Here is a 23,617-nt window from a genome sequence, read left to right as displayed (position 1 = left end):
CTTTCACTGTAAGAAACGTGAACATATCAAGCCAAATTGTTCACTTCTGAAAAAGAAGACCAAATTTGAGAAAGCAAAGAAAGCCTTAAAAGCAGAAACTTGGAGTGATACAGAGTGCGAAGACAGTGATGAAGATATCTCAAATTTCTGTTTGATGGCTAAGTCAGACTCAGACTCAGATTCAGATTCAGATTCTGATCCTAAAGTGGAAATTGAGGTAAAGCATTCTGATATGCCTATTGAAGTATCAAATTATATTGATGAATTATTCTTTGAATTTAAGACTGCTCTTAAAAGAATCTCTTCTTTGAAAAAGGAAAATTCATCACTGAGGCAACGGGATATTTCTCAAAAAGAAAAAATCGATTTCCTTCAAAAAGAATTTCATCAAATCAAGGAAAGTCGAGATTTCCTTTCCAAAGAAAATGCTGTTTTGAAAAAGGAAGTTTCAGAAATTATTTCCAAGTTTTCAAAAGGTTCAGAAACCTTGAAGCATATTCTTTCTATCCAAATTCCTTACTATAACAAATCTGGTCTCGGATTTGTGAAGGAAAGTGATAGCTTGATTGATTTTCCAAAAGTCAAGGAGAGATTAAGACAAAGACCTCCTCGACAAGCTTATAAAAACCATTTGAAAAGGAATTTTGTCAAACCCGTTGGCCGAAGTGCCCTCAGGTGCTCAAAATGTGGAGATCTACAGCATTTTGAGAATGAATGTCCTAAAGTTTGGAGACCTATTCGAAGAGATTTTGTTAAGACAGCCTATACTAATGCTCAAGGATTCAAACAAATTTGGGTACCAAAGAAAACTTGAGATGTTGTGATTTTTGCAGGTTACCACAAAGAGAAAAAGAAAGTGGTACCTAGACAGTGGATGTTCTAGACATATGATAGGAGATCCAAGCATATTTGTTGATCTACACAATCTGAATGGTGGAAAAGTTTCCTTTGGAGGAAATACCAAAGGAAAAATCGTTGGCAAAGGAACGGTTGAAATTGGAGGACTTATAATCAATGATGTTTCATTAGTAAAAGGACTCAACTACAACTTGATAAGCATAAGCCAGCCATGTGATACAGGTTTCAGAATCAACTTTCAAGAAGATACATGCTCAGGAACAAGTAAAGATTCTCCTCAAACTTTCACAGGAAGAAGATATGGTAATATTTATCTTCTAGATGTAAATCCAAACTCCACTCATTGCTTGATCTCAATCAAAGAAGATGAAGATCTGTGGCACAGAAGATTGGGGCATATCAGTATGAAACAAATCTCAAAGATCTCAAACAAGAAATTGGTTTAAGGTCTGCCAAATTTGAAATACAAGAAAACAGAATTATGCAATGCCTGCACTCTAGAAAAACAAGTAAGAAGCTCTTTTAAGTCTATAAATTATGTCTCCACTAATCGTGCTTTGCAGCTTCTTCATATGGATCTGTTTGGACCAACCAGAACACAAAGTATTGGTGGTAAGAAGTATTGTTTAGTTATTGTTGATGACTTCACAAGATTTACTTGGGTGTTCTTTCTTGCTCATAAAAATGAAGCATTTTCATATTTTTCAAAATTTGCAAAAAGAGTTCAGAATGAAAATGGCTATACCATTTCCTGCATTAAAACTGATCATAGGGGAGAGTTTGAAAATCAAAGTTTTTCAGATCTCTGTGAGGAAAATGGCTTTCAACACAATTTTTCTACTTATTATATACAAGAACAAAATGGTGTTGTGGAGAGGAAAAATCGTTCTTTGCAAGAAATGGCAAGAACTTTGTTGATTGAAAGCATGATTCCTTTTCATTTCTGGGCAGATGCAGTTTTTACAGCATGTTATATCATTAACAGAGTTTTTCTCAGACCCATTCTTGAGAAAACCCTCTATGAGCTTTACAAAGGTAGGAAGCCTAGTATCTCATATTTTCGCATGTTTGGTTGTAAATGCTTTATTCTAAAAAATCCAAATAATCGTCCTGGTAAGTTTGATAAGAAAGTAGATGAAGGATTTTTCCTTGGATATTCTACTACAAGTAAAACATACAGAGTCTTCAACAAGAACTCTCAGATTGTGGAAGAAACAATGAATGTGAGGTTTGAAGAAAATATTCAGATTTACAAAGATGAATCTGAATCATCTTCCAACATCAAGAGTTATCAGAAGCTCATCAAGAATCTCCAAAGATCGTATAATCTGTAGAAGAAGAAAAACAAGATATAATGCAGACTCAACTAGAACCTCCAGAGTCTGCAGATATTCAGAAGGAAAGATTTGACAAAAACTGGAAACATAAATCCAGTCATCCGAGAAACCTCATCATTGAAGAAATAGAAGATGGTATCAAGACTAGATCTAAACACAAGGAGAATATCAGCAACTTGGCGTTAATATCAAAAATAGAACCAAAAGAAGTTGGGGAAGCTTTATCAGATGAAAGCTGGATCGAAGCTATGCAGGAGGAACTTCAGCAGTTCAGAATCAATAAAGTATGGGAGCTTGTGCCAAGACCCAAAAATCATCCAGTAATTGGAACAAAATGGGTATTCAGAAATAAACTGGATGACAAAGGGAAAGTCACAAGAAACAAAGCAAGACTGGTAGCAAAAGGCTATTCTCAAGAAGAAGGCATAGATTATGATGAAACATATGTACCAGTTGCAAGGTTAGAAGCCATTCGGCTACTATTAGCTTATGCTTATTTCCGTAACTTTAAATTGTTTCAGATGGACGTGAAAAGTGCCTTCCTAAATGGATATATAAAGAAGAAGTATATGTGGAACAACCACCTAGTTTCGAAGAACCAAGAAAGACTGACTATGTCTACAGACTCAAAAAGGCCATTTACGATCTGAAACAAGTACCCAGAGCTTGGTATGAAAGGTTAAGTAATTTCCTTCTGCAAAATGATTTCACCAAAGGTAAGGTTGATATAACTTTATTTGTTAAGAGAAAGGGTAAGGATTTTCTTCTTGTTCAAATTTATATTGATGATATTATCTTTGGATCCTTTAACGAATTTCTTTGCAAGGAATTCTCTAAGAATATGCAGAACGAGTTCGAGATGAGTATGATGGGAGAATTAACATTCTTTCTTGGCCTATAAGTAAAACAAACAAAAGATGGTACATTCATTTGCCAAGAGAAATATGCCAAGGAGATTGTCAAGAAGTTTGGATTGCAAAATTGCAAGAAGACAGACATTCCCATGTCTCAATCATCTAAGCTAGACAAAGATGAAAATGGTAAAAAGGTTGATCAGAAGGTATATAGGAGCATGATAGGTTCATTATTGTATCTTACTGCATCTAGACCTGACATACTTTTTAGTGTCTGTATGTGTGCAAGATTTCAATCAGATCCAACGGAATCACATCTTTCTGCAGTTAAGAGAATAATCAAATACATTGGAACTTATCCAATGTTAGGTCTTTGGTACTCCAAAGATTCAGATTTTACTCTTACTGGTTATTCTGATGCTGATTTAGCTGGATGTAAAGTGGACAGAAAAAGTACTACAGGTACATGTCAACTGCTTGGAAATATGTTGGTATCATGGTACTCAAAGAAACAAAATACAGTTGCACTTTGCACAGCAGAAGCAGAATATGTAGCTTTGGGAAGTTGCTGTGCACAGATTCTGTGGATGAAGCAATAGTTACAAGACTTTGCTATTGAAGAATCAAGTATTGCAATCAAATGTGACAACACAAGTGCAATCAATCTGACAAAGAACCTCATTCTTCATTCTCGAGCTAAGCATATTGAAATCAAGCATCATTTTATTCGAGATTATGTTCAAAATGGTGATGTGAATATTCAATTCATTGATTCTAAGAATTAATTAGCTAATATATTTACAAAACCTCTTGATAAATCTTCATTTGAGTTCATAAGAAACAAACTGTGCATCACTTATCCATTTTCTTGAAGTGTTTGATAGACAGAAATTTTTCAGACTCAAATGTTCTCAGTCTGAACATTTTTCAGACTCACAAAGAACGGTACGTCCTTTATTCAAATTTTGGCGGGTATATTTTTGGCAATTTTTAGCAGGATATTTTCATAATCGTTACTTTAGGAAGCAAATCAGGTATGTATTCTAATTTATTTGATAATTTGTGCTTAATATATTGTTATCATGATTGTTTGTGCTTCAAAAAGTATATTTCCTTAATACTTGTTTGGGATCTCTTTTTATTTTCTAAAAGTAATCTTTTCCTTCCAAAACCTGTTCTCCTCGTTATAAACCTGTCTTTCTCTTTTTCAAAACTCTATCGTACGAACCTTTTCTCTCCAAAACCTCTCGATACTCAGAGTCGTCTACTCTTCCTCCTTCTCCAAGATCAAATCTTTCCGCTCCAAAGTGATCAAAATGCCTTTCAAGAGAAGATCTTCACGTATTCTCAACCAAGACTCCAACTCTACAGCACCGGCGGAGTATATGGAAATTTTAGACACAGAGTCAGACCATCATGAAGACCCTTCTGAAGCAACAACACCTTCTCGATCGTCGCCACCCAAAACTTCTGGTAAAATAAATTTTCGATTTAAGAGCATCAAGCTTGTATGGAATGCTTATCAGAGGTTGAAGAGAAGCAATGTCTCTACATCGACTTTGCGTGACTGTCTAAGAGACAATGGGTTCTTCTTTGAAGAGCATCTTACGGAAAACTACTCTAAGGTTTGTCCTAACACTGAAAATGTTCCGGCCAGCTTTACACCAAAAGAGCCCTCTTCCAAAAAGGGCAAAGAAAATGTTGGAGAATCATCAACGCCATCTGACAAGAAATTTGCTCAAATCAGCCCTAAAACAACCAGTGCAACCAAGTTTGTTATTCCTGATGATGATGGTAAATTCTTTGATAGTTTTCAAATAAAAGTTGGGATTGCATCTGGTATGCCAGGAACTAGAGGCTTATTTAGAAGCAATGAGCACAATACCTTCTATAAGTTGCTGCTTGCTAGAGGGATCATGAATCATCGGATCGTAGATTTTGATTATCTTGAAAATGCTGGTATTTCAGTGAAGCATTTGTTTGCGAAATTGGGCATTTATGAGTTTTGTTTGCAATCTGCAAATGTCTATGCTGAACTGACTGCATACTTTTACTCTAATCTTTCTATTTTGTCACCCAACTGGATTCAATTCACTCTTGGTGACAAAAAGTTTGACTTGAAAGCGACGGAATTGGCATTAATAATTGGAGCAAAACATTCCAAATTTACTCCACTGGAAGTGAGCCTCGAAGATGCTTCCAGGGTGGCCTCAGAGAATGTAAACTTTGCTCAGGACTCTAAAAGGCATCTTTCATATTCTGATCTGTCCAAAAGATCCGTGATTTTACACAAGATCATTATCAACTGTCTGAAGCCCAAAGCAGCATCCAAGACTGACTTATCCAAGTCAGAAATTAAGCTTATCTGGGCAATCCTGAAAGGTCAATCTTTTTCTCTTCCCCATATCATCATTTTCCATATGTATAGAACGTTACAGAAGGACAAGGGATAACTTCCATATGGTGCTCTTATCTCACGAATTTTTATGTTCCTCAAGATATCCATTCCTGATGAGATGAGCAAAACCCTTATACCTTGTATGTATGTTGGAGAAAGAATGCTTTAAAAAATGAAGCAATTTGATGATTTAAGGGAAAGAGTAAAAGGAAAGGATGCTCAATTTTCTGAAGCAAAATCTATTGAAAAGACTAGTGTCAAAAAGACAGGGCAGAGAAAAGGGGCAGGATCAGCAAGCAAGCAGACTGACTCTTCAACCCCACTAAAGGTGTACAGAAAGAAACGAAAAATTCTTCTGCATGATGAAAGTGATGAAGCAGAAGCAGAGCACCTTGGTACAGGCCATACTGATGGTCCAGAACATGTTTCTGAACCAACTCCAAAGGGTTCCAAACCAATTCTTAGAGAAAATATTTCTAAAGATCAAGCACCTGTTCAGGGGGAGATTCCAGAAGCAGCAACAGCAATAGGGTTCAATCAGTTTGAACAAGAAAATATCAAGGAACAGCCTTCAGATAATGAGACCATTCTCTCTCTTCTGCTTGAGATCAAGGACAAGCAAGCTGCACTTGAACAAGATATGAAGAATCTACACAAAATTGTTGAGGAAAACAACAAAACTCAACATCTTTAGGCAGCTAAAGATAAAGCAGAACTTGAAGAGGCTATTGCTCTGTGTTCAACCAACATGGACAAAGTTGTGGGAGAATGCAATTTGAAGATTGGGGAAGCTGTTTCCATTCTGGAAAATTTTCAACTAATTCGAACCCCTTCCAAAAGATAGCCTGTTTTTCAATTTTTTCCCAAAATTTTTTTGGTCTGTAATATTTCTAACAATGCTTGTTAGACTGTTTGATTGCTTAATATCAATGATTTATTCTCTCTATTATTTGCTGTTGACAAAAAGGGGGAGAAATTATATGCAGATCATATGCAGGTTATATACAAAGGAAGAAAAAGACACAGATATGAATAGAGTTTGCTCTTTAAATCTGTGCTTCATGAGCTTAATATGTTTATTTACTTTCAAATCAATTCAATCTGCAGAAAAGTTTTGTCACCATAAAAAAGGGGGAGATTGTTGAGAAAAACTCCTATTGATTTTGAAGTTGACAAAACCTTCCATGTTATTGTAAATCTAATACTTATTCTGATCTAATTTATTCCAGGAATGTATATTCAGGAAGCTCAGAAGAAAGTTTTTCAAACTTTACAAGTTGGTAAATACCTTATTGAAGACCCACGTAATCTTAGTTCTGAGATTCAGACGAAGAAATTTTTCAGAAGCAGACCCAAAAGCTGAAATTTTTCAGAAGCAGACGCAGACGCAGAAATTCTTCAGAGACAGAATTCATAATGAAACATAACAACTAGTGATCTGGTATGGATTTCACAGAAGGAAAGTTTTGATTGTTTCAATCTAAGGCTATAATTGATTGACAACCAAATATTACGACAAGTATGCATTACAACGGATAAAGTTCTACTTATGGAAACCAAGATTCTGATTGTATGGGCGACCAGAATCAGCGGGATTTAGAATCTGTCATCCAACGGCTACTCAATCCTTATTATACAAATCTGTCCAAGATGAAGATTGGAAGATGATCCTCCGAAAGCTGTCCAACGGCTAGTTTGGAAGTAGAGGAGTATTTAAGGAGATCAACTAGCAGCAGAAGGTAGCACAGATTCAAGAATCAACAAGTCCAAAGTCTGAGCATACTCCAATCATTTCTCTTGTCATTCAGAGCCAAAAATTAAGATCTAGAGGGTTACTTTGTAAGAGTGATTGTGTGAGATAGAGAGTCCTATCATACACAAGAGTGCTGTTACTCAGAATCTATAAATTCCTCTTGATTACATAGTGAAATCCAGCCGGTAGGCTGTCAGCGTGAGAGAGTGGACGTAGGCTTACTATAAGCCGAACCACTATAAACTTATGTGCAGTTTTTCTATCCCTTATCTCTTAATTTACATACTGCATATCAAGAGCACCGTCTATATAATCTGTCTTGAATCTGAAGTTTATTCAGACTAAGTTGTGATTATTCATTTCCGCATAATTTGACAAAAATTATTTACCTATTCACCCCCTCTAGGTGATCCTTGCTAGCTACATCAGTCTCGACAGGAGCCCACGCTTGATCGGCCACAGCTCGCAGCCTCCCAACCACCGAGAGAGATCTCACCGCCACGTTCCGTCTCTCTCCATACCTCCCCGCTCGCTCCCTCCCTCCCTCGCCCAATTTCTCGGTGACCTCACCTTAACCGCTTTTCCGGCCAGGCATCATTGGTTGCCTCGAGAAGATAACATTGGGACATGGCGGCAGTGGGGAGGACGGGGACTTCGTCGGAAACTTCTATCTGGGGAGACATCGACATCTGCGAGAGGTAAAGGGTGTTGTAAAATTTGAATGGCTTCGAATCAAAGAGCAATCAAGTCGGACTTTGAGGCGTGATATCACTTTCCTTAAGGATTTATTTGCCCCACAATTGTTGCTAATGGTCACCGGCAAAAATCCTCCAGGATACAACAAAGTCTCAAAATGAGAATACTAGATAGCAATTCTAGTATTTCTCCAGGATCTCTCTAGGAAACAATTGAAAATGATGGCTGTAGTTTTTCGAAAGAAGACTTGAAAAATTGATTGATTTTTCTTCTTGCCAAAAACTGACATATATAGAAATCGGTCTTCATAGGCAACTCTTCACGAAAAGTTGCAAAGCTAACAAAGATATTCCTTCGGAAGAAGTTGCAAACTGAACAAATGCAACCCTTCGGAAAAGGTTAAAAACTGAACAAGTATAATCTCCAAAAGTTGTCTTGAAAAGACACATGTACAATTCGGAATAAAATAAAAATAAAAAAATATAAATAAAATTCCGAATTTTCATAATTTCGAAAATTATTTAATAAACAAAAAACAACCTTTCAACTAATAAAGATTAAGGAGATAACCTTACGAAATAAAATAAAAAATAAAGGGATTAGAGCTAATTAAACCGCGGCCGCGCAAGCGTGCAAAGTACTAAGTGCGCCTAATAATCGCGCCAAAATCACGCACCCGCACGCGAGTATTGTGTGGACTAGCACACACCCCATTGTCTTCACTCTAAGGAGTAAGAAGACACTCACAGTTATAAAATGGCCCACTTACCCAAAACTTTCCTATGTGGGACAAAGGAAAAAGCATTGTTTTGTTTGTTTTACAAACAAACATCCAACAATCCCCCACTTTGTTTGTAAAACAAAGATTTTAAAAAAATTTAAAAATTTTAAAAACCATACAGCCAAGATTTCGGTGAGATTAATATACATGCATAAAGGTCTCTTTCGAGTTAAACCTTTACTTAGTGCAAGTATCTCAAAACTCTATCAAAGTGACAAGTAGCTCGGCTTTAAACTTGTACTTTTAAATAATAGAATCGGACATACCGCACATATACTAACCTCTTGTTTCAGCGAGAACTTCTATATTACTCCGCACTATTATGGCCTTGTGCTTGATCCTATTTCATAAGCTCTCTAGAAAGTAACCCAAACTTTCGTAAGAAGCGGCACCACTCCTAAGCTCATATAGGTGAAGTATCTATCATGTGTTTCTGTTACTATTAACACATTACAAGTTTGTACTATACTTCATTAAGAATTCAATTCTTCCTCTAAAACGTAACAGACGATACTAACTTCTCATATTAGGGCTAGAGTCAGTATCAAACAATCACATTCAGTAACTTGTTCTTACCCATTAAACCTTCTAACTAGTGATGTTCTAGAAAAAGGTTGGGTTACCATTACTGGTGATTTTAATTAAAGGGTTTTAGCCCCATTTCTTGTGAGGTCATTTTTACCATATCTCTTGGTAATGCCTTTGTCAAAGGATCAGCCAAATTATTACTTGACCTCACGTAGACAATTGTTATGGTACCATCTTTAATCAATTGTCTCACAAACTCATGCCTTAGGCTAATATGTCTAGACTTCCCATTATAGGTACTACTATAAGCTCTTGCCAAAGTAGCCTGACTATCACAATGGATAGAAATAGGAGGCATAGGACTAGGCCATAATTTGATATCCAACAACAAATTCCTAATCCACTCAGCCTCTTTCCCAATTGCCGCTAAAGCAACAAATTCTGACTCCATAGTTGAGTGAGTTATACATGTCTGTTTCTTGCTCGCCCAAGAAACAGCACCTCCACCTAGAGTGAAACCCATCCTGAAGTGGAATATTTATCACCCACACTTGTAATCCAACTAGCATCGGTGTATCCTTCTAATACAGCTGGATAATTATTATAGAACAAGCCTAAATTTTTAGTTCTCTTAAGATAACCAAAAATTCTAGTAATAGCTTTCCAATGTTCCATATTTGGATTACTAGTGTACCTACTCAACTTGCACACAGAATAAGCAACATCAGGTCTAGTACAATGCATCGCATACATTAAAGACCCTATAGTACTCGCATATTCAAGTTGTGCTACTGCCCTACCAGTATTATAATTTAATTTAATACTGGAATCAAATGGAGTACTTATGTCCTTGAAACCAAGATGTTGAAATTTATTTAACATTTTTTCAATGTAATCGCATTGGCTCAAAGAATAACCCCCACCATATTTTTTAACTTTAATACCTAAGATAGTATCTACTTCACCCAAGTCTTTCATTTTAAACATGGAAGTTAGATACTTCTTAGTCTCAATAATTCCAGTCATATTTGTTCCAAAGATAAGCGTATCATCAACATATAAGCACACTAAGACACCATAGTCTTTAGTGAATTTAGAGTATATACACTTATCAGCACTATTGTGAATGAAACCATTAGATAATATGACTGAATCAAATTTTTCATGCCACTGCTTAGGAGCTTGCTTAAGTCCGTAAAGAGACTTAGTCAATTTACATACTTTACTTTCATTTCCAGGAAGAACGAAACCCTCTGGTTGTTCCATGTAAATTTCCTCATTTAAGTCTCCATTCAAGAAAGCAGTTTTGACATCCATTTGATGAACACAAAGATCATAAATGGAAGCTATAGCAAAAAGAATTCGAATAGAAGTTATACGTGCAACAGGAGCATACGTATCAAAATAATCTATTCCTTCCTTTTGTCTATACCCCTTGGCCACCAATCTAGCCTTAAAAGTTTGGATAGAACCATCAGAATTGTATTTCCTCCTAAAGACCCATTTACATCCAATAGGCTTGGATCCTTTCGGTAAATCAACTAACACCCAAGTATTGTTGGACATAATCGAGTCCATTTCATCATTTACAGCTTCTTTCCAAAAAGAAGCATCTCTAGAAGACATAGCATTACTAAAACATTTAGGATCGTCTTCTAAATTTAATACTATGGGGTATTTATTTACCACGTTATTTTCTCTATCTCCTTCAACAAGGAAAACGTGAGTAATATAATCTGGACCTAAATCCTTAGATTTTCTTGCTCTAGAGCTTCTCCTCAATTCGGTCATGTCTCTAGAATCATTTGTTCCTTTCTCTTGAGAATCTACATGAGTTTCTATAGGTCTTGAATTATTTTCAATAATTTCAGAACCTGTAGAACATTTGTTCTCAAAGAATTCAACATCTCTTGATTCTACAATGACATTGGATTCTAAGTCAAGAAGCCTATAAGCTTTACTGTTTTCAGCATATCCAATAAAGACACTTTTGATAGCTCTAGGACCAAGTTTAGTTCTCTTGGGGTCCGGTACTCGGTAGTATGCCAAACACCCCCACACTTTAAAATATGACAAGTTTGGTTTTCTACCCTTCCATATTTCATAAGGACTTATGTCATTTCTCTTGGATGGTATTCTATTATGAAAATGACATGCAGTAAGCAATGCTTCTCCCCAAAGATTAATTGGTAGCTTTGAATTCGAAAGCATACAATTAACCATTTCTCCGAGGGAACGATTTTTCCTTTCGGCCAAACCATTTTGTTGTGGAGTGTATGGTGCCAAAACTTGATGAATGATACCATGTTCTTCACAGAATGAAGAAAATTCATTCAAGAAATATTCTCCACCTCTATCTGAACGTAGAACTTTGATTTTCCTTTCCAATTGATTTTCTACTTCAGCCTTATATTTCTTGAACATGGTAAAAGCTTCATCTTTCGTCCTCATGAGATAAACGTATAAATATCTACTGCAGTCGTCCACAAAGGTAATAAAATACCTTTTACCACCTCGAGTTAACATGCCATTGAATTCACATATATCACTATGCACCAATTCCAATAAATTCGAATTTCTTTTGACACTAGGAAATGGTTTCTTAGTTAATTTAGACTTAGCACATATTTCGCATTTATCGATGTCACCATTGAAATTTATCAAGTCTAACTTTTTCATATTCTTTAAATAACGAATATTTATATGTGCCAACCTACTATGCCATAAAGATAGAGACTCAACAATATAAATAGAAGTAGTGATATTATTATTGATACTCAATTGATACATGCCATCATTGGCATAGCCCTTTCCAACAAATAGCCCATTCTTCGACAGGATAACCTTGTCAGATTCAAACAAAACCCGAAACCCCCTTTTACAAAGTAAATCAATAGAAACTAGGTTTTTCCTAATTTCAGGTACAAACAACACATTAAGAAGAGTTATCTTCTTTCCAGAAGTGAAATCTATCTCCACTGTGCCTTTGCCAGCAACCTTTGCAAGAGCATTATTCGCCATCAGGACCTCTTGAGCATTTGTGTCGACAGTCTCTTCAAATTGCTTGAACAAATATTTGTCCTTGCACACATGAACTGTCGCTCCAGAATCTAACCACCAACCGGATTGGACAAGTGGCGAAATTGATCTCGAAATCATAGCCATCGAACCATTGATTTCAGCAATGTTCATATTTGAAAACTTGGTTGAAATCATGGCCACATAGTTCTCTTCAACCAAATTTGCATCTGCCTTCACCGTTGGAATGTTCTTGTCCTTTGATATGCTCTTGCGATGAATGCAGTCCTTGGCATAATGTCCCTGTTTGCCACAAACAAAACAACAACCCTTCTTCTTCTTGTGTGTCTTCTTAAATGTATGCCCATTCTTTACTTTAAAGTTCTGGCCGAATTTTCTTTTTCTCTCCACAGCATTTACCTTGGAATTATACAAAACAGAATTATCACGTGTACGTGACTCTTCCTCAATACGAAGATGTTTCTGTATTTGCTCCAAGGTGAAGTCCTCCGACTTATGCATCAGCCTTTTTCCGTAGTCTTTCCAAGTTGAAGGCAATTTTGCAATAATTGCTCCAACTTGAAAGGTTTCTGGAATTTCAATTTTGAGGGCACGAATTTTGTTAACGAGCACTTGTAATTCGTGGACTTGTTCCAGCAAGGGCTTAGTATCAATAAACTTGAAATCAAAATACTTTGCGATTAAATACTTATTGGTACCTTGCTCCTCCGCTTTGTACTTGAATTCCAGTGCGTTCCAAATTTCTCTGGCCGACTTCATCTCAGTGAATAAGTCATACAATCTATCAGACAGTGTATTCAGAATGTGTCCACGACACAGTAATTCATCCTCCTCACGTTTCCTCTTATCCTTGTTAACCCTTTCAACGGCTTCCGCACTTGGTTGTTCTCCTCAACGAGGGCTTCGGATCTTCAATAGGCGCCAATTTTGGATCCGAATATAGGATATCTTCGGGCGGTGAGTAGGAACATCATCTTGTCCCTCCAGCGAGCATAGTTGTTCCCATCGAACCGATCCAGTTTGACCATGTCTTGGTTCATGATTTTGATTGTCTCCGACTCCATTGTTGAACGAAATAAATCCTTAAGATTGTTGTAAAATTTGAATGGCTTCGAATCAAAGAGCAATCAAGTCGGACTTTGAGGCGTGATATCACTTTCCTTAAGGATTTATTTGCCCCACAATTGTTGCTAATGGTCACCGGCAAAAATCCTCCAGGATACAACAAAGTCTCAAAATGAGAATACTAGATAGCAATTCTAGTATTTCTCCAGGATCTCTTTAGGAAACAATTGAAAATGATGGCTGTAGTTTTTCGAAAGAAGACTTGAAAAATTGATTGATTTTTCTTCTTGCCAAAAACTGACATATATAGAAATCGGTCTTCATAGGCAACTCTTCACGAAAAGTTACAAAGCTAACAAAGATATTCCTTCGGAAGAAGTTGCAAACTGAACAAATGCAACCCTTCGGAAAAGGTTAAAAACTGAACAAGTATAATCTCCAAAAGTTGTCTTGAAAAGACACATGTACAATTCGGAATAAAATAAAAATAAAAAAATATAAATAAAATTCCGAATTTTCATAATTTCGAAAATTATTTAATAAACAAAAAACAACCTTTCAACTAATAAAGATTAAGGAGATAACCTTACGAAATAAAATAAAAAATAAAGGGATTAGAGCTAATTAAACTGCGGCCGCGCAAGCGTGCTAAGTGCGCCTAATAATCGCGCCAAAATCGCGCACCCGCACGCGGGTATTGTGTGGACTAGCACACACCCCATTGTCTTCACTCTAAGGAGTAAGAAGACACTCACAGTTATAAAATGGCCCACTTACCCAAAACTTTCTTATGTGGGACAAAGGAAAAAGCATTGTTTTGTTTGTTTTACAAACAAACATCCAACAAAGGGTTCCACCGATTTCTTCTCATCTTGTCCTCTTTCTTTCTTATTTTTTTTATTTTTTTTATTTTTGTTTTGCTCATGTTTCTTTCTTCTCTTTTCTGGAATTTTGCAGTTACCTGGTGTGCTCTTTGTACGAGGAGGCGGCTTCGTTGGCCTCCTCTGTTCTGGAGCGTCTCTGTCGGAGCAAGAGCGATCTCCTTGGAGAAGCAGGACATGGTCTTTCGCTGCTGCATGACATGATGGAATCAGCTGGGATGGTGTTCGTGCAGTCTTTGAAAGAAATGGGGAGGTCCCGCTTTTATTTTTTTTTCCTTCTTGATTTCGTTAATTAGCTATGAGTTCCCATCTGATGAGTGCGTACTTGTGCTTTACATGTTCTCTTAGTTTGATTGATACATGCATTTTGCAGCCTTCCCTGTGTGTAGTTCACATCATGGGGATTTCGTATCTCAAGCCGTTGACAAAACTTTCTTGTAATCTTTGGAAGCATATTTGCTTTTTTTCAGTCTTTAGTTTAAAAACCTGTGCATCAACCTGCTCATGAGAAGATGTTTCGGGTGTTTAACCGTGAAGCTTTTCGATACATCACTAGATCTTAAGGACAATGTGGGTCTTCAACTATACTTAATTTGAAATATTTCAATTACAAAGCACTGATCGTGCAAAACATGAGGACATGTAGTGCATTGGAAAGTATAAAGTTTCCTTAATCAGTTGCCACCCTTTAACACAATCCTTACAATATCAACAAGATCCTTACCAGTACTGATCCTTCTGTTGAGATTTTTAGTCCCCCTATTTTAGATTATAACTCCTTGAAAGAACCATCAAGGCACATGGCCCGGTGGAAGGGGGAAAAGGGGAGGAGGTGAGGGGGTTAGGAACAAGTTCTGAATTTGATTTTGGACGAAGGTGCTCTGGACCTACAGAGCACTTCAACTAGCAAAAAAGATCTTTAAGGAAGCTTCATAGTGGACAATTTATTGAGTGCACAATAGATAAGATGACTTAATTATGCAAAGTCTCACGCTCGCTTTAGTTTTAGGGGGAAAGTTAAAATTGTACTGTAACTGGTAGTAATTTCTTGCAGGACTGCAGAAATTCTGCATAAGCTAACGGAATTGTTCGGTTCTGTTGCTGCCATCCCCATTGAAGTTCTCCAAATTGGGTAATTTAGTGTCTTCTTGCATTATCGCGTTTTAAATTCTACATGTCGAATGCCTTTTCGTGGAATGGTTTTCATGGTTATGTTGAGAGCAAAAGTGCAAAAGAAAGAATAGATCATTGGTTAAATATTTTGAGTGTTTGCATTTGTTAAGTTGACATTGGCCAATTGAAGTCCTTATTGAAGGTAGTGTAGCTACATTTCTCAACCTTTAATTTTCTACCATTGTGGTTTAAGGAACACATACATGATATGACACTGATTTATGATCATCTTATTGTATGTTAAGCTCTTTGTCTTTGGTGATGACCCCAGACAAGCCATTAGGCTATTTGCCTATTATGCAGTGGTTTTGATTCAATGTTTTACATGACTATGTTAGATCCATATTTGGCCTGCTCCATTTAGCAATTGTTATAAATGAAGCCCAAAGATCTTAAGAGGATTTAGGTAGATTGTCTGTGACGTTGATGGGTTTATTGCATTTGTTCCTTCAGGCTTAAACCAAGAGTTACATGTGATTTGGGTCTTTAAGTTTGTTTGATTATTATGTCTTCCAAAAACATCTCCTAACCTTTAAGGGCATATCTCCGGGCTAAAAAAAGGATTTTACATAACCCACCCTGAACTTTCCCTTACAGAAACTTTGCGTACTTTTGTTTCAAAATTATCCACTTTGCACTGTGAGCTTTTAAGAAAACCTGCAGTCTATGCCTTGGTCTTTAACGTTATGAGGAAATTGTTAGCAAATGTTATAGGAATTAGAACGTGTGAATTTGAAACTAGAGGATGCAAAAGGCTAATAAGGATAAAGCTGAGGATTTGTTTTTTGTGAATTGCTTATCATTTGTACAAAATTGACTTTAGGTTGAATACCCAGTCCAAAAGAGTTATAGAAAAGCATTACAGTATATTGACATTGCTTTAAGTAAGTACCTTGAAGTTTGTATATACTCTTGACTGCCGACGACTTGACATGGTTTAATAATTGGGCGCTTTGGTGCCATCGATATAAGTAATGGTTATGAGTATAGCTCACTTAGATTGACCAAAACCGATTGAATAATGTACTTAAGTTTCCAAAACAATGAATTATATCACAACGTTAGTTATGGTGTGTTTGTATTTGTTTTATAGAAGCAAAAAGTTTTTTTTTTCATTGCATTTTGCCAAAATTTAGAATTTTGTTCAAATTTCCAAATTCATGAAAGAGCTCTGTGAATTCATGTGTCAACATCAGTATGTTGTTAAAGTTTCAGGTATTTTGGGTTTAAATAAAGTCAAAGTGCTTTAGCCACAAGTCATTTCAATCCGTAGTCATTATTAACTTCGAAATGCCATTGTGGCTCCAATGTGTGAGAGAGAGAGAGGGGGGGGGGGGGGCGCGGCGAGAGAGGGAAAGAGAGAGAGTCTTGTGTCTTTTGTTGCCATGATCTGTGTCGAGTTTGATAGAAGTAAAATAGGACAAACTTGACAAGTCCTGAGCTGGAATATGTTGATTGAAGTTGTACATATCATGTATTGATTTTGTGTATGCTACAAACAATGCTTTTTCCAGATGTGGTAACTGCCCTACCCACTTCCGCCACACCCAGAATGCAACTTGATGATATAGTCTTTTAGGTATTTAATGTCATCTCATGCACTATACATGCCTTAACTCTATTGCAGAATAAGACCTATGTTATGCTTGGTCTGTACAGTCCACTTTTAAACAGTTGTTGGTGTGTTATCACTATACATCCTTTAGTCTCTAAGAAGAGCATCTTTGGTTATCGTGTTGAATGCAAGTTAGATGACCTCTTTACATACAACATGAACTTCGCTTACTGGTACTGTTTCCTTTCAGGGCCTGTTTGCAGATTTCAAAAGGTTTTCCAGGGGTTCGAGAACTTCTAGAGGAGTTCCTTAGCAACTGGAGCTATGTGGATGAGAAATATTACATTCCTGTCAATGCAGAGGCAAATGTTAATTGCACGGAAATTTGTGACGGACATTTTGTTTTGGGAGTTGATAAGTATTTGGAAGTTGTTGACATTTATGCTCTGACTTTACTGGCTAGAATTTTGGGTGAATTTGAACTGGCCATAAGTTGGGTTGAGAAAGCTGCATTGCCCAAGGATAAGAGGCAGGTAAGAGAGATTTTGCGATCATATTCTTTGAGGACCATTCATTTATTGAATTATGTTATCATTGATAATTGTTCAACATGCTTGCAATTTGATGATCAGTGAGCCTGGAGTATGCAATTTGCTTCCCATGTTTTCTTAACTTATTTGATTGCTGAAATCGCTAGCGAGGAATAGTGAAATAGGTGGAATTGATTGCTTTATAGATTGTTTTGAGATACAGTTTTAGATATCGTCCAAATTAATGGAAAAGGTGCATGTTAATAGAAATATTTCAGGTTTTTTTTCCTCGCTTACTATTCTCACCCAGCTCCTCACATGGTCATGACTACCGCATTGCAGGTTCAGTTTGGGCCATTTTTCATTAGTTCTTGTTGTTATGATGATGGGACAGTAATGTGCTTGACATTAATATGGATGTTAAAGTGGAATAAGGTCCACTTTTTTCCTGTAATATGCCAAAAGGGACTAAGAATACAGTGCATCAGGGGAACAATATTCTTTGAGAGGGTCTAGTTTTCTCCTGTATCAGTTTTGCCTTGACTAAGATTGGTAGCCTTCTGGCTTTAATCTCAATCTGTCTTAGGACACTAAGATATATCAAGTATCATGGAATAATGACATTTAACTGGGCTTGTCTTGTCTGATATGGATCCCATACCACCCTCTCTCTCTCTCTCTCTCTCTTCTTCGCATGCGCATGCACATACACACACCCGCACCCGCACCCGCACCCGCACACAACACAATACACACACAAACAGTCGCGCAAAATCTTAAAAATTTATCACCATTGTTACATCTTAAGTTGTTCGCAAAAATCATATATATTGACGATGCAAAAGCATAGGGTAGACTTAATTTTGGACCTGACCCTGTGGGTCTGCTCAACTACTCGGACACAGTTCATGCTTGGGCAAACCTAGGTCCTGAAAGGACCTGATCTAGGTACTTACTGTCACGCCCCGTACCCCACGAAGCATGAACATCCGCGTATAGGTCGAAATAAGGTGCGAAGCTCCCAGGTTACGTCACCGACCCGAAAACCCAAATCGGAGAAAACACGCCACATGCGGAAACGACGTATATATATTATATATATACACCTGAGACAATTTAAAAGCAACCATGAGTAGCACAAGCCAACAAAATTCAAACGATTAAAAACAACATATACATTCATTATAACACTTATATATACAATATCCATTAAAACCAGAGCTACAACAAAGGGCTACGAGTACAAAAAGGGATCGGTGGCCTAGGGGGATCGATTAACCACTAGAGGCTACAACAAAAGTATCGGCCCTCGCCCCTAAAACCGAGGTCCGCCCTAGGATATCCGGTTGGGGTCGACCCGGACGTCTCGGAAAATTTCTCGGATCTGCTCCGGTTCCTCCTCCGAACTCATAGCCTCAAACTCTATCTCGGGCTCGGGTCCCGCTCCTCGGCATTCTATGGACGGGGTCGAAAATGTCGGTTTTACCACAACCGTGAGAAAACTCAGCAAGTACAAACCACTAATCCTAAACTAGGCTAATGTGCACCTCCGTAAGGTAAATAAAACGCATCAAAATATGAACCAGAATACAACATTAATTCACCCGAGCTCACAGCCCAATATAATGTCTCATAGCCCTGCAGTTAGGCATTTGGCATCACTATAAGTCAAGTGCAATTATACCGACCCGAAGGCCCACAGCTTGGATATAACGACCCGTAGGCCCGACCCGAAGGCCACAGCTTGATAAACGACCCGTAGGCCCGACCCGAAGGCCAACAGCTTGATAAATCGACCCGTAGGCCCGACTCGAAGGCCACAATTGATAATCGACCCGTAGGCCCGACCGAAGGCCACAGCTTGATAAACGACCCGTAGGCCCGACCCGAAGGCCACAATTGATTATAACTTAGGCAAGTACATCGTTTCACTCAATTTCAACCAATCACCACTTGATATGCAAAACATATGCTCGGGAATTTAAGGTTAAATATCGATGCCAAAACACCAAGCATAACCATGCTCAAATTAGACATGTTCATCTCATTCTTGGCATACCCAAGCATTTCCACTCTAATCCAATCCATTTCAAGTTCATTCCGCGCATTCATTTCACACCTCAATCTAATGCGCCTAAGGCCCGCCTTGGGCAATTCAATCTCAATATTCGTTTTCACCACTTCGGGGTCATACGATAGGATTCATACAAGTCCTACTCAACCCCTAAAAATGCCTAAACTCAAGTCAATAGCCAAAGAACCAATTAAGTCTCCAATTAAGCCCAATGGTACAATTCGGTTCTGGTGAACAGTACCAGAACCGAATGTCCATTTTGCACCAAACTACCCCTAAACAATTCCATTAGGCCTCAATCAAATACTATAATCACCCAAACATCAAATACACATAATCAAGCCTCAATTAAGCTTAATTAAGCCCTATAATGACCAATTCAAGGTCACCAACAATTGAACCCAATTAGTACAAACTTAGACAAATTAAAACAATTTCGGAGCCCCATGAACAGTACCAGGAAAAATGCACATTTAGGCACTAATTCACCTTTAAACCATCTCATTAAGCCCTAATCACCTACCCTAAACATCCAACCACCAAATACACATAATTAAGCCTCAAATAAGCTTAATTAGTCTACCAAATGCCTAATTTTAAGTCATTAACCATTGAACTCAATTAGTACAAAACTTGAACAAAATTTAGCATTTTCGGTACTCATGAACAGTACCAGACCAGATCACAATTTAGGCCATTAAACCACCATTAAATCATCTCATTAGGTCCTAATGACCCATACAAAACATCCCACACACCATTAAGCCTAATTAACCCTCAATTAGGCCTAATTAACCCCTAAAAATGCACAATTAGACTAATTAGGGGTTTAGGGGTTTATACTCGCCTATTAACGATTCGGGACGACGGGAACGGGCGGTCGATCACCGACGAACGGTAAGGATCGACGGCGGCGCTCCGGTGCAAGCCGGCGGTCCGCAGCGACACCGGCGAAGACAATTAGCTGCTGTTTCTGTTCTGTTTAGGCTGAAACCGGGGCTGTGGTGGCTTGTCTTGAGCAGAAAGGGCTGCTGGTGGTGCTGGCTTGGCGGGGACAGCTCCGGCTGGTACTGTTCCGGCGTGAACAGTACCAGAATGGACAGAACCGTGCACGCCGAAAATGTAAACGGGAAAAGAAATTCACGGGAAGGGGAGGAGGAGAATGGCTCGGCAGATCGAGAACAGAATGGGAGAGAGAGAGAGAGAAATGTCTGGTCAAATATGGGTCAACAAGTGTGAGTGGATTCCATGTGTCTCAATCTAGGCCAATTGGACAATTTTGCCCTTGATCCAATGGCTATCTTTCCTTCTCATCCAATAATTTAGGGGTAAAATGGTCATTTGTCACTAACCCAAGGCTGACCAGACCTGGTTAGTCCCATTTAACCTTGGTTAAACCCCTAATTAAATTCAATTTTCGGAATTAATTAAAATTGGCCTAGGGGCATTTTCGTAATTTTTTTCGATCCCGAACCGAAATTTCAATTTTTGTCCATACCGGTCCTATATATTCATGGTAGACATAATCCGGTGTCGGATCCTTAAAATTCATCCTTTAAGCCCTCAAAACCGGTCCAAAAGTCTCGAGGGGTAAAACCGTAATTTTTCGTTCCGGGTCGAAATTCCAATTTTGACCGTATGCACTCCAGACGTGCATGGTTGCCCCAAAATGGCATCGATTCCGAAAAATAATTTCGTTTGGCCTCGAAACGAGCATCGAGGTCCCCAGGGGCAAAATTGTAATTTTCCCCAATTTCGTGAAATTTCTATATTCAGCTGTTCTTGTCCCAAACTTATTTGGCCACTATAAAATGACGTCCGTCTTACCAAATAGTCGTAATTACCCTTGAAATTTTGATATCGAAGTTTGGGCTCAATATTGCGATCAAAATAACTCGTTTCGAAGTCTTAGGGCCTCTCACTAACGGTCGGCGTTTAGGTGGTACGCGTATCGACCTAGGATTGTCAGTCATGATGGTCTCAAATTTCGAGAGAACGAGAGGAATTATCACTAGTACCGGGGTCGCGATCGTTTGGATTAAAATCGGGGTTCGTTAGTCGCGTACTTTCGGTCGTGCGGAATCACCCGCGATCCGATCGTACGTATCGACTATATCAATCCGTCATTTTCCTAAGATCGGCCCATATTGGTCCAAAATATTCCCTCGATGCTTCTCGAACTCGGCACTCAATCGCGATCGGGTCCTTGGTCCACGTACCTGATCCTATTTAGCCTTTCCCATTTGGTTAGTATCCCGTGATTGATCAAGTCCGGGCGAGACTTACTAAAATCAAACGAGAATTAATATACACTTTATTGATCCCGATAACAGGTCAAAATTCAGGATGTTACACTTACAGCCCGGTGGACCTTCTAGTGTGTTTCTTATTATCCATTTATTGATATATAGGATTTTGTACTGATAAAATGGTGTTTATACGTGTGATGTTGGAGCAAATGTTTAGGTATATTTGGATACTGCATGCCAGTTATTGATTCAAATAAAAAGAAGAAAGGAAACTCTGCAGCGTATGCTTCAAAGTTTTTTTACTTAAGATGTTCCGGGTTCTAGGTTGTAGGCCGGTTTCTGATGTGAAAGGTGGTAGCTAGTCTCTGCGGGGTTGAGCTTAGGGCATGGGCATCTTATCCTCAATACACATGCAAGGAATTTATCATGTGTACCGGGGTTTTTAAGATGCATTCTCTAGTTAGGCTGATCCAGAAAGTAGGCTCCTAATTTTACTGTTAATTTTCATTTTAGCAGTGATATAGATTTCATTAATCATCTCCTTCCCATTTGATGTTATAGTATCTGAATAATTGATTGTAAGGTGATTCTAATATCACTGATGCTTACAAATTGTTTAGCATCTTTGCCATAAAACTATAGAGCATCAGCCGACTTGGCTCGTTTATCAGTTCAATGTGTAAAGTATTGCATTGTTTGGCTACTAAAATCATTTCTGTGATGGCTTTCAATCAAAGAATGATGCTTCACTTTTGCACAAACTTGATTGAAATCAATTTTGGTTTAATAACCATATGGTACTGTCCTTGATGCATAATATGTTAACAATTTGTCATTTCAACTTGCAATTTGTAGGACTTGCTCAGAAGGTTGCATTCGCTATATGCTATCAAGGCCACTAGCTTATCACAAGGTCCCCTGTCATGTATGCTAAATGAGCATGAAGTTCCTTTAATAGGAGAAGCGAATGCATCAGAAGAATATATTAGATCCATAGAACAGAAAAGCATGCCAAACAGAGAAGATGATCGGAAATTAGCAATTCTGAAGTTGTATGCACAAGGCAAGCCTTGTTTCTGGTTATTTCGGTCAATCAATGTGAGATTTGGCAATTTTCGGTTAGTCCTATCTAATGGGAAGATCTTGCTGGGATGCCTGATGCTGCTCGCATATTTCATTGTGCGAAGAAAGCGATCTGCCTTGAATAGGTAACTTGTCTTGGCTCTAATGCATATTCGTGGTACCACTTCCTGTTTAAACTTGATGATTTGCTGAGCCATCACAGAACGTATTTATGCATAACTAGCAAGTACCACCTTCTTGTGAAGTTAATGGCCATATATACCTCTGTCCTGCATCAATATCGATTATTATGGATCTTTGCATGTAGTTGTGGTACTGGTGGTCCCCTCTAAGATGGACCTTAGGCAGGGATATATCTCCTTAAAGAATTACATGGATCTTTGCATGTAGTTGTGGTATTGGTATTGGTATTGATGATTAGCTAGTGAAATTCTGCGTCATCAATACCAAGGTGATGTGGGTCTTCAAAGAACTTATTATTTTTTCAGCTTGTAAAGTCAGAAAAACTTCATTCTGAGCGTCCAGAATATACATACATACCTGGAATAAGATAGTTCAGAATAAGTATCAGATTTACAATAACATGGAAGGTTTTGTCAACTTCAAAATCAATAGGAGTTTTCCTCAACACTACATACTATGCAAAGTCTCGAATTGCATCATAACCACGGCATACTATCAATATGCATAATAGTAATAATAATAATCCAGACATACTCAATCATTCACACAAGTCTTGATTATAAGATGAAATCACTTCGGC

At 37.9% G+C, this 23,617-nt stretch overlaps 1 protein-coding gene across 1 annotated transcript; it reads left to right on the top strand.

Moving 5' to 3' along the window:
* The first annotated feature begins 7,680 nt into the window (after positions 1-7,680).
* LOC115665197 (protein APEM9-like) lies at positions 7,681-23,151 on the top strand. The gene is made up of 5 exons (XM_056319846.1): positions 7,681-7,898; positions 14,267-14,443; positions 15,245-15,322; positions 17,169-17,451; positions 22,627-23,151. The coding sequence occupies exons 1-5, from the start codon at positions 7,828-7,830 to the stop codon at positions 22,981-22,983; spliced, it is 966 nt and encodes a 321-aa protein (XP_056175821.1). The 5' UTR covers positions 7,681-7,827; the 3' UTR covers positions 22,984-23,151.
* The last annotated feature ends 466 nt before the right edge of the window (positions 23,152-23,617 follow it).

The sequence above is a fragment of the Syzygium oleosum genome, unplaced genomic scaffold, assembly GCF_021117445.2.
Source record: "Syzygium oleosum isolate NSW1041296 unplaced genomic scaffold, Sole_v2.1 Sole_v2.19, whole genome shotgun sequence".
Taxonomy (NCBI): domain Eukaryota; kingdom Viridiplantae; phylum Streptophyta; class Magnoliopsida; order Myrtales; family Myrtaceae; genus Syzygium; species Syzygium oleosum.
The sequence above is the reverse complement of the archived record's forward strand: the minus strand, read 5'-3'. Positions and strand labels throughout refer to the sequence as shown.